General features: G+C 40.1%; 1 protein-coding gene across 4 annotated transcripts in view; it reads left to right on the top strand.

Annotated features, from left to right (window-relative positions):
* Positions 1-22,094, top strand: part of BABAM2 (BRISC and BRCA1 A complex member 2) — a 368,631-nt gene that overhangs the window by 174,545 nt on the left and 171,992 nt on the right. For all 4 annotated transcript variants that reach the window (XM_054701249.1, XM_054701248.1, XM_037528303.2 and 1 more), the window contains one exon: positions 17,663-17,772. In XM_054701249.1, coding sequence (XP_054557224.1) covers positions 17,663-17,772 — 110 coding nt within the window. The remainder of the gene's footprint in view (positions 1-17,662; positions 17,773-22,094) is intronic.

Raw genomic sequence — 22,094 nt, 5'->3', positions numbered from 1 at the left:
CGGAAAGCTTCTTGGTGATTTCTTCCACCAAGTGAAACATTCTGAGGAAGCCGTTCACTTTGCAGAGCCCCTAGCATTTCTTGGATTGGTTTTCAGTTTTCTTTTTCTTTTTTTTTTTTAAGATTTTATTTTATTTATACAAGAACTGGGGCACAGGCCAGGTGTGCGGGAAGGTGAAAGGATCGACCAGAGACAGAGCAGGGAACAGAACAGGCAGACCGACAAAACACACTGCTGAGGGGAGCAGCGGGTGAGACAGGAGAAGTCTGCTGCGCCATATGGGTTGCTCTGAGGCCAGCAGGGATTGAACCGGCACTGCAGAGGCCGCGGACAGCTTCACAGCGCCACGCTCAACTTGCCTGTGCCACCGGGGAGGCCCGGGTCTTCAGTTTTCTTATCCAGCATCCAAATACTCAGAAGTAATAATTTTTTTGATACTATGTAATTTGTTCTTTTCATTTTTAGCTTATTAAAAATAAGCCTTATTGGGCCTCCCCGGTGGCGCAGCCATTGAGCGCTGGGTTGTGAAGCTGCCCGCAGCCTCTGCAGCGCCGGTTCTATCCCTGGCCGCCAGGCGAGGGTCCCACATCGTGCACAGATCTCTCCTGCCGTGCCCCCTGCTCCCCTCAGCAATGTACTTACTTCATCAGTCTGCCTGTTCTGTTCTCCGCTCTGGCTCTGGTGATTTCTTTCACCCTCCCGCGCTTCTGACTGTACCCAGTGCTTGTATAAATAAATAAATAAATCTTTAAAAAAAAGCCTTATTAAGCAGTTTTTTTGTAGGAAGCATTGCTAGCCTAGTTTGAGCACTTTAGGCATCAAGTCTTGACTCCAGGATCAGGTGGAGGCCAGCCATTCCAGGAAGGCAGCAATAACCAAACCTGGAAAGATTCCTTAATTTGGGGAAAATAGCAATACCGGGGGAAACTGATAATACCATGTTATGATTTGAAAGGTATCCATAATTTATTACACAGGTAAATATAAATGTATACTGTGTAACACTTTGAAGCATTTGCAATGAGTTTCTGATTCAATATTACATCTTCTCTCTTCCCTTTTATTCCTAAGAGAACAGTATCTTTGTGTGGGCTTATCTGCTTTTTATCATCTTTCAATTTTTTCCTTTTCTAAAAAAAATTTCAACCAATCTCATATTTACAATAGAAATGGAAAAATAATATATATCACTGTTTTTTGAACCATTCGAGAGAGTAAGTTGCTGACATAATGCTCTACACCTCCAAATATTTCAGTTGTATTCCTTATTAATAAGGACATTCTCCTATATAATTACAATGTTGTCATACAAATCAGGAAATGAACATTGATATATTATTACTACCGATTGGAATTTCATTAATTGTTCCAATTGATTGTGATATAGGAACCTCTTGAGAATCACATCTTACATTCATCTGTTACGTCTCTTCGGTGATAGTTCTTCAGTTTTTCCTTGTCATTCACTTTTTTTTTAAGATATTGGCCAGTTATTTTATAGAATGTCTCTTAATTTGTGTTAGTCTGATGCTCCGCCATGATTGGATTCTGTTTATGCATTTTTGGTGAGAATATTTCAGAAGTGGTGCAATATCCTTCTCATTATCCCCTCAAATCGCACACCCTTTCTTTTTAACTCATTACTGATGAGGTGTTCACATTAAATAAGGTGATATCTAAAAAGTAACTGGATAGTTACTGTTTTTTTCTTTGTATTTGGTAAACATTTTGTGGGACTATCCTTTGAAACTATATACATACCCCATTTTTGTCAATCTTTATGTTTAACAGCATGGACTCATGATTTCCCATTTTATTTATTTATAGTTAATTGCCATCACTATTAATTTTGATGCTTGATGATCTATACCTGCATGTGTCGAAGAACTATTTTCATACTGATGCCTTCAATTCCAATTCAACGTACTGGGTTCATTCTAATTCTATATTTGTAAAATAGAAATTGCTACTACCCTGCCCCTGGTGTGCGCACCCACCTCGCTCTGCTGGGGCTGTGACAGCTTCATAAGTTGTCTGTCTCTGGGGACATCTCACTCTGCTCTGGACCACTGTAGTCCCCCCGGCTCCCACCTCACCTCCGCCCTTCCCCTTCTTCAGTCCACCCTTCCCAAGCTATTAGAATACTCTCTGAAATGACCTGACCTTGTCATTGCCCTCTTGACATTCTCTTTCCACATTGCCCTTAAAATACAACAAGTCTCATAGCTTTCATTAGCTTCCACACATAACTGTCGGCCGGTGAAATGTGTCCAGCTCATTCTTTCGCCTGCTTCCAGTTCCCAACTTGCTGAAGTGCCCTGAAATGCCCTGTGCTCTGCTCTTTTCTTCCCATGGTCTTATTCTTTTTATTCCTTTACAGCACTTGGACTGCTCCTGGCTGAAGACATTTTCTCCTTCTTGGAAAGACTTTCGTGACAAACAGCTTTCCCTTCTCTGTAGCTCCCCTCCTTTTCCTGCCAGAGGCGCACAGCTTTCTTAAAACACACCTTTATGTAACAATTTTAACCTCTGACCTATTAGTTTAATTGCTTATTTTTCCCATTTGATTTTGTTTTTTTAATTTAAATTTTATTTTTTATATTCCCCATACAATTACAACCCTCTTACTTGATTTTGAAGGGTTTCAGCCATGTTTCACCTGTTAGAGAGTGCCTGACACTTGGTGGGGCATTCATACCTGTTTGTGGAATGAATGAATGAATCCTAACTTCAGCCCCAAAGGTATACACTTGGTCTGCTGGGAGAAAGGAAGTAATTGAAGATGAAAGAAAAATTCAAAAGGCTGCACCATGTGTTTGTTGTCCAGGCTGCAGAGGCAGTAGCAGGTTCCCTGGTTTAAATGGGAAAAACCCAGTAGTTTGTTGAGACGTTGGGAAGGTTTTGTTGTTCTTGTATTGTGTTTCTTTATAACATAACTTGTATTTTTTTTTTGACATAGTTTGTGAAACCTGTGTTTTGGATTGTTGTACAGGTTTTCTCATGCACTTACCAACATTTGATTCAATCAGCAGGCCCAAGAAACCCAAGAAGCTAAAGGACTCGACTCAGACTCCTATCTTAGTTGTATTCTTTCATGCTTATTTGTTATAAACTTTTTCTCAGCAAGTTGAAGCCACATTGCAATGTGAAGTAGAAATGTTAAGCTGTTAATAGCTTCCCTGGAGAATTGCAACTTGCTAGGTTACTTCAATTCTTTCATCATCATTTATGCATCGTGAAATGTCACAATTTCTGCCCATAAGTACAGAACTACAAATGTTCGTCAGTTGGTCTATCTTAAACCTCCTATTAGTTTAGATAAAGTGTAATTCAGTTTAGAGTTCTTCTAAATCTGTTCATCAGTACTTCTATAATTAGTAAAGTTCCAACAAAGCCACCTACTCTGGTTATGCTCAGTCCAATATTTATAGTTTTTCATCTTTTGGAGCTTTTATTATAATATGTTCTTCCTCATAGAAATCTTTCTACTCTTCATAACTCCCTTCTGTTTGAGATCTTACATTTCCTTTTTGATTCACACAGACCTCATTTAGTAAGTGACAGAGTTTTCAAGGCAAATTTGGATATAGCAGAGAGATATACTAAAAAAAAAAAACACCATTGATGCAGGAATCAGCAGTCATGAGTTTTGGTTTCAGCCCTGTGACTAATTAGCGCTACACATTAGACAGAATCACTTTTATCTCAGTTTCTCCATCTGTAAATCTGTGAAGTGTGGGTGTTGCAATCAATGGTTACAAATTTTATTTTTAATATGCTGGAAACGTTTTTACAAATGATATCTTTCTCTGAGTGCTCAAATATACAAAACAGAAAGAGTAGTGTAGCTGCTCTTAGACATACTCTTTTAGGGCACACAGGATCCCTACTTCTTCTTAGAGCACAGGGTAAAAATCACTGGACCAGACCTCTGAGGTCCTTTTCACCTTTCCTATTCTCTGATTTTCTTTATCCTTCATTTACCTTATTATCCTTAGAGCACATTTTCACTAGTTTTATTGATCAAAAGGGGATAGTCTCAGATCTGCCAGCTCTCTCCACCTGCCCTTTCTCTCTGAACCCTCTGGAGCATATAGATGTGGCCATTTAGAAGAACCTTTTCAGTGTCCACCGTAATTCTTTCCTCCATTTAACGAACTCTTGAATTTTTGTCATAAGTCACAGGGAAGATAGCCTATGGCTTATTTTTAAACCCTAAACTTTGTCTATGATTTCTTCCACTCTTAGCCCCGTGAAACATTGCAGTCGACGTCCGTGTTTTGCTCCTGGTTAATCACAGGGTGGCATTTCATCCCATTGCCTTTCTTACTCTCTCCATCTTTAGACCGTTTTCTGTTCTGATAGTGCCAGTCCTCTAAGTCATTGCTTCTCATATTTCAACGTGCTACAAATCACTGAGGAATTACATGAAGCTGATGCTGTTGGTCTGTGAAGCAAGGCTCCAGTCATACAGGCCTCTGCTGCCTGCCGTTTGCAAGTGCCAGCCTACCTGCATACAGGCCCTGGTTCTGGTCTACATCTCAATGCATTTTGAGCCAGATAGCCTGAAATATGGAAGAAGTAGAACTGTCTTTGGCAAACACGCAGGGCTTGCTTCTTAACGTCATGCAGGTTGGGAAAGCCTCTTACCCTGCCTTTTACTACTTTTAGAAGCTTTTCAGTTTTTCTCTTAAAATACCCCTTACTCTTCTTTCTGCTTTATCTTCTTTCTGGTGGAAACCTAAAGCCAGGAAAGAGTCTAAAGAATTCATTCTCAATACATAAGCACAACTGATGAGTTCTTCTCGCCTTACAGGACTTTTGACAAGTAATCGTGTTCTAGCTTATAGGATCTCTTATTGAAGGAGAAGAAAAAAACTTTTCTCATGTGCCTCTTTGGAATGGGAGGTTGATTTTTGTAATCCTTTCTTTTTTTCTTTTTAAAGATTTATTTTATGCAAGAACTGGGGTACAGGCCAGATATGCGGGACGATTAGAGGATTTACCAGATGCAGAGCGGGGAACAGAACAGGCAGACTGACTGAAATACACTGCTGAGGGGAGCAGCGGGCGAGTCAGGAGAGGTCTGCTGCGCCATGTGGGTATCTCTCCCGCCGCTGGGGATCGAACTGGCACTGCAGAGGCTGCGGACAGCTTCACAGTGCTGCACTCAACCACCTGCGCCACCAGGGAGGCCTGCAATCCTTTTCTTATTGTGGTTTTCGTTGTCCTGCACATGGCAGGTAAATCATAGTTGAGAACTGACTTAGTGGCTTGTCTGAAAGTTCATTAGAGGAGACTGCTTTTGGCTTTTGGCAGTATATGGTTGGATCTCCCAGTTAAGTGTTGTACCTGAATTTTCCTCTTCTTTCGGGGTGATCTCAATCTTGGAGAAAATGGCTCATTCTGCACAAAATTGCACCTTCTGATTTATATTGGAAAATCAAGTTAGTTACTTAGACCTCTGCTGTTTCCACTAGGGAGGTCTGCTTGTGAAACCCGTTTTTGGATGGTGGGGGTTTACTGGCAAGTATATGTCGTCACTCTTTCACGCATATATTCATACATTCATTCATAAAAGATTTCCTGGATGCCTGTTTTTGTGGTACACTCCATCCTAGGTAGTGGGAGTAAACAAATAAAGAAATACAATCACTTCTTTTAATGAACTCAGTCAGATGAACAGAGCACAAATGCTATGCAAATAACTTTAAACTCAAAAGGAACAAAATATTACCTTTAAAAGGTGTAGCTATGCACCCTCTAATGTCTTTACCCATGAGATTTCAGAGGAGAAACCATTACTCTAGAGGGTGGTGGGATCAGTGAAGTCTGGTGAGGAGACATGATATCTGAATGAGTCTTTAAAGAGTGGATGGAATTGAGGGGTACAAGGCCAGAAGAAGGCAGTCAGGATTGAGGGGCAGAGCTGAGACATGGTGGAGTGACAGGATGGCACGTGGCACCTGCTGCATTTAGAGCGTAACAACAGGGGTAATGGAAACATGAACTTGGAAGGGTGCTGTGGACATGAACTTGGAAGGGGCTTGACTGCCAGGGCACTGTAGACAGGGAAGGGTTTTTAGACTGGGAGAAAAGAAGAATATTCTGCTTTGAGCTCATTTTCTGCACAGGAACCTTTCCTCCAGCTAGTTCCAAGGGATGTGGCACCAAGTCTCTTGATTTTTTGTTTTGTTTTGTTTTGCAAGCTCCTAGCAGCTCTTTAGTCTCTGCAGATAATATTTATGTGCAAATCAGAAGATCTCTCATTACTTCAAGACGCGAGTTTTGTCACTGTGGTTTGTGATTGTCTCCAGTGAGTGAAGTGTAGTGCCGGGTGTCTTAATGAACTTAGAAATAACCAATTTCCTAGTTGTCATGGACACCAGCCAATATGAGCTGGATGACTTGCAAGGTGGGTACAAAGGTATTAAGAGTTCTAGGATGTCTTTCCCTTCTGTCCTCACCCATAGAACCACTTGGGAAGACTCTCTAAACCCCACAATCAAAGCAACCTGGAGAGGAAAGTAGTGGGTGTATAGTAATGGAAATATCAGACCAAGAGAGTGGAAGGAGTAAGAGAAGCGAAGCTCACATTTGTGGAGCCCCTTCTTCATGCCTTGTTCTGTGCTTGGCATTTTCACATACGTTTGCCAAAGTTGCACAGACCTGTTGCTTCCCATAATTCCCACATTTAGCATACCATATGGGAAAAAAAGAAAAACATGTAAACTCTTTGCAAAAATTTTAATTTCTAGAGCTAAAATTTCACCGTTTTTGTGTAGTTCTTCAGTTGCATGACACATTTGCAAAACATTTCATGGAGTCACATGGCATGCTGCTGTGAACTCTGCCTTTTGCATTGGTACCTCTAATACCTTTCCATTTGTTTGTTGGGTGAAGTCGAAGGGGACTGCAGATCAGTAAGTTCAGGATGTCCCTTTCAAGGCACAGGGTAGCTTATGGTGCTGTTTCAGGTGCACTATGATCAGAAATGTGAGTCCTGGGAAATAGCCTTGCTGCAGCCATAGGTGTGCCCGCAGGCAGACTGCCCCAACAGCGCCTCCTTCCAGCATGCGCAGGGAGGCACGCAGCTCATCTTTGTCCTAAAAAACCTTTTCTCCTTTCTGATTAGGCCTTGGGTATTCCATAGCACCTACGCGTATTCACGTACCTCAAGGGTGAAAAGCCCTTTTTAGTAGTTAATTCTGTGGATTTTGATTTGCCGTGGTTACCATCTCTATTGATGAGTTTAATAATTTATAAGAGGGCTTCCCCTGGTGGCGCTGCAGTTGAGCGCTTGGCTGCCCGCAGCCTCTGCAGCACCATTTCGTTCCCCGGCCGCCGGCGAGGGTCCCACCAAAAAAAATAATAATAATAAAAAAAAAATTTTATAAGAGAAAATTGTGGCCCTCTGTGAACTACCGCAAAGTAGTTTAAGCATGTAGGGCCATGTGCTAGCTTTCCAAGGTCAAGAGAGGGTCACCTAGCCAAACCACAAGAAGCACAGGACATCACTGAACCACTAACCCCGGGAGATGACCAAGGGTGTGAATGAGCCAGGCCTTTCTCCTCTCTGCTTCTCAAGTGTGTTCACTTTGCTCTTGATCTCTTCCACGCATAGGAAGTGTGGCTGCTGACAGTTTCTTCTGTCTCTGAGAAGGACTGACCTACACTTGGCTCTGAAATTCACAAGTCTGGAGGAAAGGATCACCCTTTCCTGGATCCACCAGCTGTTTTCAGGGGCATAGGGACAGGTAGCTCCTTTAGGAACTATAAGGATCTGGGCCTGGGGTGGGACTGGAAGAGAGAGGTGCTTCCCAAGATGGGGAAGGTGTCAGGTAAACAGTATCACACAAAAGCAACTATCGCTTTAATTGTTGTTTTTCTATTCCTTACAAAGAGCTATATAAACTGTTCACATAAAAGCTTTACCTTTTCATTAGGTTATGGCTAATGGTGTTCATATTTGTTCCAAATGTTATTAAGTAAAATTCATTGTTTAGTTTTGTTGGGCTCTTGGATGAAAGTCTGGCATGAAGTTTTTACCAGTAGGTGTGTAAAATCTCAACTTAGAGATGTCTGAGTATGTGGTTCAGTGTGATTTGGAAAACAGTTGCAAAAGTTGGGGTTTATTTAAATAAACTGGGCTTCCTTATTGGACTCATTAAGACACATTGTGGGGCAATAGGGGATACCTCACAGTCTAGATTCTTTCTCTAAAAACATAGGTGGGTGTCAAGGAAACATCATTTGCCTTCAGTGAGGATCCTGGCTGCAGAGGGTTCCCCTCACCTGGCCTCTTTACCCCCTGGAAGAAAGGCTCCATTTGGCTGTTAGTTGAAATACCTGAAGGCAGTTAACACCAGCAAAAATATTTGGCAAAAGATACCTCAATCATCATGATTTTAAAAGAGCCAGGATCCATGCTCCCTCCCCTCCCCTCCAAAGTTTATTTGCGCAGCGTGTGTTTTAATTTAGCTTTATAAACAGAAGCTACAGCCAACGTATTAAGGATAAGTACAGCTTCACAAGCAGATTCTTGCATAAATGAGGACAGTGAAATGACCTTTGTGTACATAAGAAGAAGATATAAACTCAGTAACCCTAGCCCCATGCTCCATCATCACGCATCTGGTAGCATTTAACTCACGGTGTCATTGTCAAACACGGGCAGGTGACACCAGCTTTATCCTGGTGTCCTGGACTCCCCCTCTAAGAAATGGCTATTTCAAGAATATTGCACTCACCCTTTTCCCACCTAACAGTCAGCTCTTCCTCTTTTCACTGAGCTAGTTAATCACAGAATGTGCCTAACAGGACATTATTAAAGGAAGGTTGATGTGGCTTAGAACACCACAGTTCTAAGCAGTGTTCTGAGAAAAACCACCTTCCTTCCTTAACTCAATTTGTGTAAAAATGTCAAATACATTTAATTTGGCATAGTGACCTCTGTAGCTCTTAGTCTTTATACTCTTAAAGAATTTTGATTTCTTGCATAGTTTTTCTTTTTTAAATTTTTTATGGCATACTTTTTTATAATTTATTTTTTTATTTATATCTTTTTACATCATTGTATAGTCCCCGTAAAATATCCACCACAAGTTCACCTGTGAACCTTCAGCATAGTCCCTTGTGCTTTTCTCTTCCCTGTTTGATCCCTTTTCCTCTTGCTGCATAGTTTTTAAAAGTAAACAGTAGAACACATGTGCTTCCCGGTTTGTTTTGAATACTCACTATTGGCCAGGGACAGGCAGGGTACTGTACCCCGGGTAAGAAGGGAATAAAAATGTTTCCTTAGTTGATCATGGTCTTGGAGCAAACAGGATTTAGTTGCTAAGTGGAGAACAAGTGGAAGTATTAGAAAATCTCTCTTATCTTTTCTGCATGTGGGTTTTCAAGTTTTTATATTTTTCTTTGAGTCTGGATACTGACTTTCCTTTCTCTGCTAGGGGATATAACATCAAGATTAAGAATCCAGGGGCCTCCCTGGTGGCATGTGGCGCAAGGGGTAAAGACGCAGCCTATGAAGCAACTCGCAACCTCTGCATCATGAGTTTGATCCCTGGCCAGGGAGGTACCCACATGGGCAAGTTGACCTCTCTTGACTTGCCTGCTGCTCCCCTCAGCAGTGTATTTCAGTCAATCCACCTGTTCTGTTCCCCACTCTGTCTCTGGTGAATCCTCTCACCTTCCCACACACCTCTGGCCTGTACCCCAGCTCTTGTGTGCATAAATAAATAAATCTTTAAAAAAAAAGATTAAGAATCCAGGCTCTGAGTCAACATACATTGGTTCAAAACTCATCCTCACTATTCCCTCTCAGCAGCACTTTCTTCATCCACAAATGAGAGTTATGATAGGACTTACGGTACATAGTACTAAGCAAAGTGACTGTTAAGTAAACACTGGTAGACATAATAGGAAGTAGGAGCTCTCTATCCTGGTCCCAAGGAATTCACACTCTTTTTGGAATATGAAATAGATGCTGCTTAAACAGCAGGGAAAATTCACCAGGACACACAGTGAAACTACTGAGGACAGACAGATCACATTTGCAGTTGAAAGGGGACCTTAATGGAGCAAGTGTGTTTTTTAAGAGTTAAAGAAATGAAAACTAAAGCAATTGAGAAAAGGAGAGAAAGAACCTTCTGATAAGGGGAATGGCAATATACATGTGATAGTCGAGGTCTAACACTGTCTATGGGGAGTACCCATTCGTCTGGATGAGGCAAGGTGAATCTTTTTGCTGCCCTTTCCAATTGGTGAAACCACATCAGCAGTAACTCTTAAGAGCTCCCTTCCTAGGGACTTCAAAATAGCAAAAGACTGTTTAGCCAATGGGGTGCAGAGAGGCTGTAAGTAGGCCTTTAGAACCCCCACCCCAGTGCTGCAATCCTCTGCGGGCATGGGAAGGAGGAGGCTCAGAATTGTGCGTCACACCAGCAGGCAGAAGACCAGGCAGGAGAACCACTTATTGCTCTTCCGCATCTGTTTGGCTCAATTTCCTTACTCTTGGATTCGTTTTACCTTCTAACTATACTGTTTTCCCTGGCTCTTGTCTGTTTCCTGCATTTAGATGAAGAGGAAATGACCTGATTTCCAAAATGGCCAGAGCCATAATTGGACAGAGGCACCTTAGCAATGAGACCAAGATTCTCTTCTGGGCATCTTTATCTTGTTCTTCAGTATTTATTTTGCTTAGATTTACTTCTGTTCCTAGTATATTCATTGTCATGGCATAATGCCACGTCACTCCAAAATCAACTTTTTATTGGGGCTGCTGATGTTGATATAGAAACAGTGAGTCAAGAGGACTTTTTAATCCTAAATCTCCTGTGCTAAGCAGTGAGAGGACTCTCATGATTTCCATAAGGCCATCTTTGACCACCCTCCTAATACTTCCCCTCTCTCCTCACTGCTTGTCCCCTCTCCCAACTTTAGTTTTTATTTATAACATTTATAACATACTATGTATTTTACTTTGTTAAATGCAACAATGAATGGTGTTCACTTGCGTGATAAAAGTTGACTTTGAAAAAATCTATATTTATATAATTTGGTGGTGACTATATAAAAAGCTGAGACCTCAATATGTTTTAAATTTTTGGAGATTTTTAATTTGCTTATAGTTCTTTAAAAAACACATAGTTTTTATGTAATGAGGTATTCACCTTAAGAATCATGATTAGCCCTGGGTCTACTTTGGTAGCATTTTAAATGTAACACCAAATGGTCCTTACTTGATTTTTGATACACTATATAATAGCTTCTTTATAGTCCTATGTCCACAAACTGGTTTTGTTAGTAATGGTTATAGCTTTGTTATAAGACCTTTTGATTTGAGAACTACAAAAGCTCTTTACAGTCTTTCTGCATGACCTGTGGTTGGTAATATTTATTGTTCAGCAAAAATCTATCAACAATTAGTTAATTGGTAGTTTATACCTATATTGACATTCAACATATAGGGGCTTGTGTAATGGCTGCTATTTTCATTTGGAATAATTAGCATATCAAAGGGGAACAACATAATGATAAATTGTGCTTGTGTTTACTTTCACTTCCAAGGCTAATTGTTGTTTTTTTTTTTTTTTTTCTGTACCCTTTTGATATTTGCTAAGAGCCCCAGTTGTGAACAGTTATATAAATAAGCCATTATGACCTAAGCAGAATGCTAACTCTTATTAATAGATACGTGATTTGGATTTGGGTTTTCTTGAGTAACATCTTAAGTAGTCATAGACTTGAGATAAATATTGAGACTCTTTCTAACTGAAAACATATTTTCCTTTTTGTCTTTTATCAGAACTTCTGTTATCTCTGGCTATGGTTTACCTACTAGCTTCCCTTACTTCCCCCTTGTCCCTTTCCCTGCCCTCTTCCCTTAACCTCAGAGCCCTCGTGATGTTTATTGTAAGTTTTTGCAAGCCTTTTACTTTATCAAATCATCTGCTCAGTACATGTGCAGTATTTATTTTTACCATTTCGACTGGCTTTACTGAACACAGTTCTCTCAAACTCCTTCCACTGAGGGCATATTCTGTGCAACTATATCATTTACTCATTATTCCAGTTGTTACTGCATCCATTCAATTTTTTCTCTCAACCAATTTGCTGCGTACATACTATGTTCCAAATACTGGGGTCAGAAAGAAACAGAGTGGGCGCCCACCCTGTAGGAAACTAACTGTGCAGTGAATATCCACTGTAAGCCATAGGAACCCGCTTCCCCTGTAGTCAAGTGCTGAGCCAAATCCACTGTTAAATCTCAGCAAAATATCCTGGCCATGATTGCCTCACCATATGTATGTCAGTGCCTGCCACACTTTTATAAAGGTAGGGGGCAATATTCTTTTTTAGTTTCAGCAGTTTGGGCATCTATCCCTCCATTATAGCCTGCTGCAGCTTCTAGTGGTGCAGATAGAAAACCCTGCAAATGTATACTTTTACATTTTTAAATGTCCCCTACTACACTGTAACCATCTCCTGTTTTCCAAATGCTGCCATTAGTGGTTACAATAATCATCTGTAATGTTAGCTTCTAAGAACCATGGTACAAGAGCTTCTTTTATAATTTCCCAGATGGGAAGAAACACATGTACAAGCCTGTTAGAGTTGCAGAAACTGGAAAGGGTGCTGTGTAGATTTGTATTTTTGGAACTCTTTGGGCTTATTTAAGCACAAAAAGTAAAACTTAGGTATCCATTAGGAATCAAATATCAATTCAGGGAAAACTCATGTGCCACACCAAGGGGAATAAATCATATTAAAGTAGTACGTAAAAGGATCTCCTGGAAAAACTATTTTCATGTTGAGACTAATGTTTCGTGTTCTCTGTAGAATGCCAGATGATAAATGTTGATTATATAAACCAGGGTCATTCCATTTGTTTGGAGGACTGTCTGGAAGTATTTCTGTTCTTTGCCTAAATAGTAGTGAAATGAGAAGTTAAAGGTAGGAAAGGGAAATAATTATGAATTATCCATAGACATATTCAGTGAAGATGTTAATTCAAAAGATTTTCAGTGACCCCTAGTTTTTTGCAATGTGTTTTTATAGGGTCTTATGATTTGCATTCAGTGCCTTCACCTTTATTTTATTTTTTTAAGTAATTTTTTTATTTTATTTTATACAAGAACCTGGGTACAGACCAGATGCGCAGGAGGGTGAGAGGATTCATCAGAGACAGAACGGGAAGCAAAACAAGCAGACTGACAAAATACACTGCTGAGGGGAGCAGCAGGCACCACAGGAGAGCTCTGCAGCGCCATGTGGGACCCTCACTGGCCGGCCAGGATCGAACCGGTGCTGCAGAGGCTGCGGACAGCTTCACAGCGCAGCGTTCAACCGCCTGTGCCACCAGGGGAGGCCCTAGAGCCTTCACCTTTAACAAGAAAACTCAGTCATTAGGACACAGTATCTGAAGGTCAATGTTCTTTTATTATTGTCTTCCTTAAGGAAGACAATTTAATTCTAAAGAAGACTAAAGAGGATACTTAGATCATGAAATAAATTTGTTCCCAAGAAGGTATTATTTTTTTCAAGCTCAACTTTAACCTTAATTTTAGATATTTCAAGAGTTTTAGAGTCATATAATTACATAGTTTCTATCTGTTGAGACTGTAAGTAAGCACTTTTTAAATTTTATATCCTCATTTTACAGAAAGGTATATTTATGGTTGAACGTCATCTGCAACATAGCAGGAAGTGATCAGAATCCCAATCTTGGTTCTCCTTTTAAAGCCACTAGCTCTAGGGAACTTGGTGTATTAAGGGGCAGGAGCAAGGAATCAGTCAGAACTCAATTTCCAGACATCACTGGTGACAGCAACTCTTCTAGTTTCCTGAAAACCACTAGGTGTGGAGAATAAAGGTTAGGAATTAATATTTGTCCCCCTGTTTGTTAGTGGTGTCTGTGTTCCAGGGACTATACTAAGATGTTTCTCTTACAAACCTCTTGTATTACACCACCTAACAGTATATTCTACAAGTTTTGTGAATTTACTTGTAAAAATAAAATTATAATAATGTTAGATGAAAAACTAGGGAAATAATATTCAATACTTTAATTATTGACCAGATTTAATTCTTTTTTTTTTAATTTAAATTTTATTTTTATATTCCCCATACAATTCCAACCCCCATATTTGGACCCCAATCCCTACTTTCCCCAACCCCCTAACCCCCCCCCCATAGAGTGTCTCTGGTTCATAGTTGTTTGTTGATTTTGATATTTTCTTTCTTATAGTTATTCTTTTTCCTGGTATTTAAGTTTTCTAAATTCCTGCTATGAGTGAGACCATCCAGTATTTTTCTTTTTCTTTCTGGCTTATTTCACTGAGCATGATCCCTTCCAGCTCCATCCATGTTGCTGCAAATTGCATGTGTTTATCTTTTTTGAATGCTGAGTAATATTCCATGGTGGATTTAATTCTTAACAATTAAGAACTCGAAGAATTAAGAAATTTTAATTACTTTAGAAATCGGGGCCTCCCCGGTGGCGCAGCGGTTGAGCGCTGGGTTGCAAAGCTTCCCGCAGCCTCTGCAGCACCCGTTGGATCCTCGGCTCCTCCCTGGCCACCGGAGGAGGGTCCCACATGGTGCTCAGACCTCTCCTGCCACCCGCTGCTTCCCTCAGCAATGTACTTCGGTCCTTCTGCCTGCTCTGCTCCCTGCTCTGGCTCTGGTGAATTCTCTCACCCTCCCACACTTCTGACTGTACCCAGTGTTTGTATAAATAAATAAATAAATCTTAAAAAAAAAAAATCGAAGTTTTCTGTGATGTCAGAAGAGCCCCAAACAAAGTAAAGAGACTGAGAGAAAATACTTTTAACATGTGGTAGACAAGTATTAATAAACCTAATAACAATAAAAAATAGACCAGGAACCTTAAAGCAAAATGAGAGAGGGATTTGATTAGAACATTTGCAAAAGAAATGTAGATAACCAGTAAACAAGTGAAAAGTCACTCAGTTTCATTCACTGAATTGAAATTGAGATGTCATTTTTTAACTGTCAGGTCACCAAAACTACATTAAAAAGAGTGACAGCCAGTGTTGTTCAGTTTTTTATGAAGAGCGGAGACAGGCTCTCTTATTCTGATGCAAACTCATGGGTCTAAATATGAATTGCTACAAAAAGTTTTAGAAAAAAGTGATCTCTTAAACTCTATTAAAATGTAAAATGTTCATAAATTTTGACCCAACAAGCTGTTTGGGTCTCTACTAAAAAATTAAGTTCTGCTGGTGAAGAATACACATATAAGGATATTTATTGTAGCTTTATCAAGTGGCTGAGAACAACAGACTGCCTGAATGTGGAGCTAAGGGAATGGCTTAATAAAAAATAAATCCATGCTGTGGAATACTATGTGGCTATTTTATGAGGCAATTGGTAGAGTGATTTGTATAATATTGATTCCATTAGGGAAGACAAAACAGAAGGTTAAAAAGCTATTTATATGCAAGTGTGTGTATGTTTTTATGAGCATAGAAAAAGCTGCTTGAGGTTACACAGTGTTAATGTTGGTTACCTTGAAAAGTGAGGGTAGAAGAGCTTTTCCTTTATAAACTTGTGTATGGTTTGACTTGCTATAATGAGCATATTTTTTGTAATGTAAAACCAAAAAACAAACAACAAACAAATTAAAAAGTTAATAAATGAAGAATGAAAAGGAAGAGCAGGCGTACAAAGAGTTGAGTATGTCTTCTTAGAAGCAAAGAGTATTTCCAGAGAGAGCGCTCATCCATGTCAAATACTATGTAGGGATCAAGTAAGATAAGGACAGGGAATTATGTTAAAGTGTTTCCACTGAGGCACAGTCTTGATGCATGGGGCTCCATGGTAGTGTAATGGGCTAAGGTGGGAGGGCATCGAGACAGGGAGTGGAGACCACTCTTTCAAACATCCTGTGAGAAGAAGACCAGAGGGAATCTGGGGGACTATATAGAGACTGACATGATTCTTTTCTTTCTTTTAAATTTTTATTTTTATTTTATTTTATTTTTTTTAAGATTTATTTATTTATTTATACAAGCACTGGGTACAGTCAGAAGCGCAGGAGGGTGAGAGAATTCACCAGAGCCAGAGCGGGGAGCAGAGCAGGCAGAAGGACTGAAGTACATTGCTGAGGGGAGCAGCGGGTGGCAGGAGAGGTCTGCGTGCCATGTGGGACCCTCCTCCGGTGGCCGGGGAGGAGCCGGGGATCGAACCAGTGCTGCAGAGGCTGCGGGCAGCTTCGCAACCCAGCGCTCAACCGCTGCGCCACCGGGGAGGCCCTCTTTTAAATTTTTATTTTCTAAGCTGTCCCTGTGTGTGTGATTCCTTATTGTGCACACTTGTGCATCCTGTAGTCACAAAAGAAGGCACAGCAGAGACTGAAAATGCCACAGCTACGTGACACAAGGGTGATAAGCAGCTTCTCAGGATACAGGAAAAGAATGGATAAGGTTGGTTTCAGACAGAAGGAAGGACATTGTGCCTGAGGCGCATTCAGCTCTTCCACGGGCAGGGATTCTTTGAGTCTAGGTTAGGCCCCTCCTAGGATGGCTGTTGTTCCCTCCTGAAAATCTGTGAACTGATCCAGAAATCCAGGTCAGTTCTTACTGTCCCTTTTGGTGAACGATGTGCAATTCTATTAAGTTAAAAAAAATTATATTTTGGTGCTATTATCAACAAAAAATAAATTATTAAAGCTTATGAAAATTTGGTATTCGCCAAATAACTTAGTATACTGCTATAGTTGATTCTAATTTTGTATTTATACAAAAGTCTGGCAAACACTTGGTGCTTGGCAATAATCGTAAAGCATATACACATTGTAAGATCCAGTTTTGATTCAGGACACTTCATCAGTGTAACATCAGTGTTGGCTTGCGTTAATTGAAATTAATTGCTGCTATTCTTGTTTTTGACTTATAAATTACAATAAGTTTGTATTTAGCTTTATCATCACTTAGTTCATTGTGGTGTGTTTGGTTAACCTCTCAATGTCTCTAGATACATATTTGCACCAATAATGTTTTTGACTTATGATATTCTAATACCTGGGCTTTTAAGGATATGTATATCTTGTGGGTCACAAATGAATTATCTATCATTTTGCTAAAGATGATGTGTGTATAACTCCCCTGCCATGTGCTTGTGCGGTGGTATGCTTCATAGTGATATTTTTGCTATTTGGTTGGAAAGTTTGAAGGCATCATTCTAGGGGAGGAACTAGGTGTGCAGTAGAGGATGTGCAGAGCTGCTAAATTTGAATCTAGGGGGCCTCCCTGGTGGCACATGGGTTGAGCACCGCGCTCTGAAGCCGTCCACAGCCTCTGCAGTGTGGGTTCCATCCCGGCCGGCGGGCTTGTGAGAATCCCACATGGTGCAGCAGACCTCTCCTGTCGTGCCCGCTGCTCCCCTTAGCCTTGTATTTCTGTCGTCTGCCTGTTCTGCTCTCCACTCTGCCTTTGGTGAATCCTCTCTCCCTCCCGCACCTCTGGCCTGTACCCCAGCTCTTGTATAAAAATAAATAAATCTTTAAAAAAAATAAATTTGAATCTAGGTAATTCACATCCCCATGCCTCAATGCGAGTAAACTACGAGTTTATCACCAAAAAGATGTTATAAGAGCAGGTACTGATGACGTTGTTTTTTACACTTCCTGTTTAAGGATGTAAATGAAGACCCTGGGGAAGATGTGGCTCTCCTTTCTGTCAGTTTTGAGGATACCGAAGCCACTCAGGTGTACCCCAAGCTGTACTTGTCACCCCGAATTGAGCAGTGAGTATCATTACTATTCATTTTATGTAGCCTGGTGCTTCTACCTGTCAGTACAATGTGTCTCACTATTTCTTTTGCTGCCCTTGAACTCTTAAAGTGATTTTTCACTATTGACTTTGTTTTCTAAAAAATGAATTGTATTAGGAGTTTAGATTGTCGAGTAAATGCTATTAGCATTTGTCACTACAGTCTTTGGATGAGTCTTCGTTGTGCAGTTTGTGATATGAATACTGTGCTTTTGTAGAAAAAGATGAGTAAGCAGATGAGTCTGCAATTGTGACTCCTTCCAAGCATTCCACGGGTACCCAAGCTTATAGCCTCAAGAGGACTGTTGAGCAACATCTGTCCCAGTATCTTATATTTGTAACTATGTAACTAGTTAATACTTGTAAAACTGTAACTAGGTTCCTAAAAATATGAGGCAAAAATATATTCAAAAGTTGGTAGAGGTAATATTAAAAGCAGGAAGCTTAAAAAGATGTCAGAATTGTTTTTCTTTGGCTAAATAGCTCTATGTAATTTTACAGAACATTCAGGCTAATGAATGGTATAAGTAGTTTAATATCACATTTGTGTTTTAACCAAATGAATAAATCATTTTACTTGTTGATAATGAATTTTACCAGAACTGGCACCACAATGTGCCTATTGTTGGCTAAAACGCTTTTGCTTATTCTGATTCATAGGAAGCTAAGGTTCTTTGAAAAGCATTGTAAGCTGATTTGGCTGAGAACTTCTGACAGGACAGATATTTCATCAGCAGAGTTTTCACAGACTCTGAAATATATTTTAAAAATTCTCTGTAGGTCATTTAGTGAGTTGATTGATGCCTGTCTGAGAAAGGTGGGCATGAGCCAACTTCATATACTGAGTCACCCTCACCCCCGACTTTAGTTGCTCTAATTCATGAATCAGGGATATATCATCTTACACAGTGATTTAAGATATTGCTGTTTATATTCAAATATGGAAGATTATTAGCATTGATAATCTACAGCTACTCCCTCACTTACTTATATACCTGTGACGACAGCACCTAGAACAGGATTTTTCAGTAGCAGGAGCTAAATGAATGTTTTAATTTTCTAATTAAAATTGCTAACCCATATGTGTCAGAGGTTAAAAGGTGATGAAGGCATTACAATGAAGTGGCAATAAGCAAGGAATCTGGAATTAAGCATATCTGGGTTGAGCCCTGGTTCTGCCACTTACCAGTTAGCAAAATATTTAACAAATATTTGAACTTGTTTCTTCACCCAAAAGATGGGGTAGTAATGCCTATTTCACTATGTTGTTTTGAGGATTGTATTAAATACTGATTGTAAAGTATTAATTGTAACACCTGGTACTACAGGAGGTAGTAGCTTTTAATGTTACTGATAGAGTTTGGAGAAGAATGAGTGAGTGAGTAAGTGAGTGAGAGGTTAGCAGGACAAGTTGGGGCAGAAAAGCAGAGACTGGATAAATAATTGGCAGATACTAGTTCTAAAGTAGCCACTCAGTGTGTACATAGTTAAATTAAGAAGGTATTTTAGTGTTGAGAAAAGAATTATTAATGAAACAATCGTGTGAGTAATAGGATTATATTAGTTAAACTGCAGCCAAAAATTTGCCAGTTCAGAAAAAATTTTTTCTAGTACCTGCATTATTTTTCTTTGAAGTTACTGCCCTACTTTGCAAATATACCTGCTAACAAAGTATTTCTTACTCTCAAAATCTTAAGATATGTGAAAAATGATTAGGGAATGATATATTTTATTTCCTAGTCCTCAAATCCTGCTTCCTGCATTTCCTCCCTGTTTTTATGCTAAGCTCTGAACTCTGCAAAAGTTAACCAAAGATAGTAATAGTTTAGCAAACAGGTAAGCCTTAGAAAGTCAGACCACAATTTGGCCACTTTTCATATTAACCTTTTGCTAAAACCTCATTTTAAAAGGTTCTATTCAAGGATGTTAAGACTTCTGGTAATTCTTTTGATACTACAAATAAAGTTGTAGTAAGTAAATCTGTGGACTATCTTTCCAGATCAGTTTCTTTCTCTTTTCCCTTCTGTACCCTGTCTTCAACCAGTCCCCATCACTTGATGTTTTCTTAATTCATCTATGCTTTTTTGTCTCTGGGCCTTTACTAAAGATACCACCTCCACGTAAAAGGCCCTTCTCCAATGCCCTCGTCCCGTTGAAACATACATTTTCTAAGGCCTTATTCAAATGCCGTCTCTACTAACCATTTTTCCTGAGCACAATTAATCTAGCCTTGCCCTGAATGCCTACAACACAGAATTTATATCACTTATAATCTGCCCAATAGATTTGTTAGTAATGTGTATTTTTTTCTTTTCTAAATTATCAACTATTCAAGGGTAAGGGACACGCCTTTTTTGTCCCTTTAATGCCTTGCACAAATGCAACTCAGAGTAAATAGTAGTCTGATTAGCAGTATTCTAGGTCAATAAATATTTTTCATAAGAAAATTTGAAAATCTGCACTGAGAGGTCTTACATTTTTCCAGTTGACACAGATTTACTTAGTACAACTTTATTTGTAATATCAAAAGAATTACCAGAAGCCTTTGCATCCTTGAGTAGAACCTTTTAAAATGAGCTTTTAGCAAAAGGTTAATATGAAAAGTGGCCAAATTGTGGTCTGACTTTCTAAGACTTACCTGTTTGCTAAACTATCACTATCTTTGGTTAACTTTTGCAGAGTTCAGAGCTTAGAAAAGAAGTAATGTCATTTCAGTGAGTTCAAAGTCCTAAGATAAATTTTAAGAATCAAGTGAAGAGGCATTGCTGCCATCTTTGGTATTACGTTAAGCTCTCATGTTTTCTGCATTTTGCACAGTCTGGCCTACTCATAGCTACTCATCGGCAATGATTACAGACTAAGACTTGGAGAGTTCTCTCAGGAGTCATAGGAAAAGCATCCCATGCTCACCTGCTCAAGCCATTGCCAGACGCTTGCAACTTGTTCTCTTGGCTTCTGTAGTGGCTTTTCTAGGAAGTCCCAAGGCCCAATGCAGTGCATTTGACAGGTGGAGGTCCTGGCAAGACAAATGGCCTTATCATCCACATAGGTAAAGATGACTGGAAAAGTCTTGCATTCTCACTTGCTGTTCCCCATGGGCATGGAGAGATGTCATGATATCTTGGAGAGATTCCCCATTTAAGTCTGGCAATGATTTCTTGCCCCCTCTTCTCCATGATGTGGGCAAGGATAGTATGCCCCTATTAACTAGTCTCAGAAATAGAAAAAGGCTACTTTGCATCCTTGTCACCACACGTAGAAAAAGGAAATCAACTTATCATACCCTGAAGATTTCTAGAGACATGGATGCTAAATGTCCCCAAATTAGACAGTCCCACAAAGGGAACATCTGTCAGAAGATACATTGGGTAGAACACTCCCAAGTGTATTATAATTTATGAAGCTCTGCAATGCAGTCCCACTTCCGAGGTCTGTCTGTCCACCCAGCATCCGGCAGTAGTTGTCTAGTGTTTCTGGCAGCATGGGGACACTTGACTGCACACCTTCTTGGTGTCTCAATGCGTCTTCTTCCCTGGCCTCCTACTGTGAATGTATATGGCTTACAAAATAAGCGCTTCTCAGAACTTCATGTTCTTCTTGCACAGGGGGCATTTATGAAACAGGCATATTTCAAGCTTTGTACATCAGTTTTCTAAGGAAGCCAAACCAGTCCATTGAATTAGGCATTAAGTACTATTAATTAAAAAAAACCAAAAAACAGTGGGAAAGAGGGAAAAAAAGCCTGTGGTCAGTTATACAGAATGGATTTTGGATGTATATGAGCAGGGTGGGGTTGGGGAGTTTTGGCGGGTGTTGTGGGGGGGACATAGAGATTCTAAACTGGTTGCTTTTTTTTTTCCTGGCAGAAAAGCTGTGAGTTAGAAGGTTACATCATCAGAGCTGGCACTCAATGTGCTCTGCCTTCCCTCCCTCCCAGACTGCTGGCAGTTCCAGCAGTGACACCAGAGGTTAAACAGGCAACAGAGGCTGCACTTCTCTTCCCTGAAAGGTGTGGGCCCTTCTCTGGCTCCAAGTTTGTAGGAGTGGTTTGAAGTAAATCAGCTCTGTCACTTGCTGTGCTAATCCCACTTGGTGCATAAAGAGAGGACTTCAGCCCCTGAGGCAGACCAGGTGGCATCTTTCACAAGTACAGAATTTGTTTTTAGAACTTTTTGTTGTTAAGTCCGCCTTGGAAAGAAGTCCTCAAGGCTTACCAGCCCACAGGCGCTCACTGCCAGTGAGGGCTGCATGCCTGCATAGATGCTCGTTCCTTCTTTCAGACAACAAAACACAGTG

Source organism: Talpa occidentalis, unplaced genomic scaffold (assembly GCF_014898055.3).
Source record: "Talpa occidentalis isolate TD23 unplaced genomic scaffold, MPIMG_talOcc4v2.1 talOcc4.5, whole genome shotgun sequence".
Taxonomy (NCBI): Eukaryota; Metazoa; Chordata; class Mammalia; order Eulipotyphla; family Talpidae; genus Talpa; species Talpa occidentalis.
Note: the sequence above shows the minus strand (reverse complement) of the source record. Positions and strands in the feature narration are given on the sequence as shown.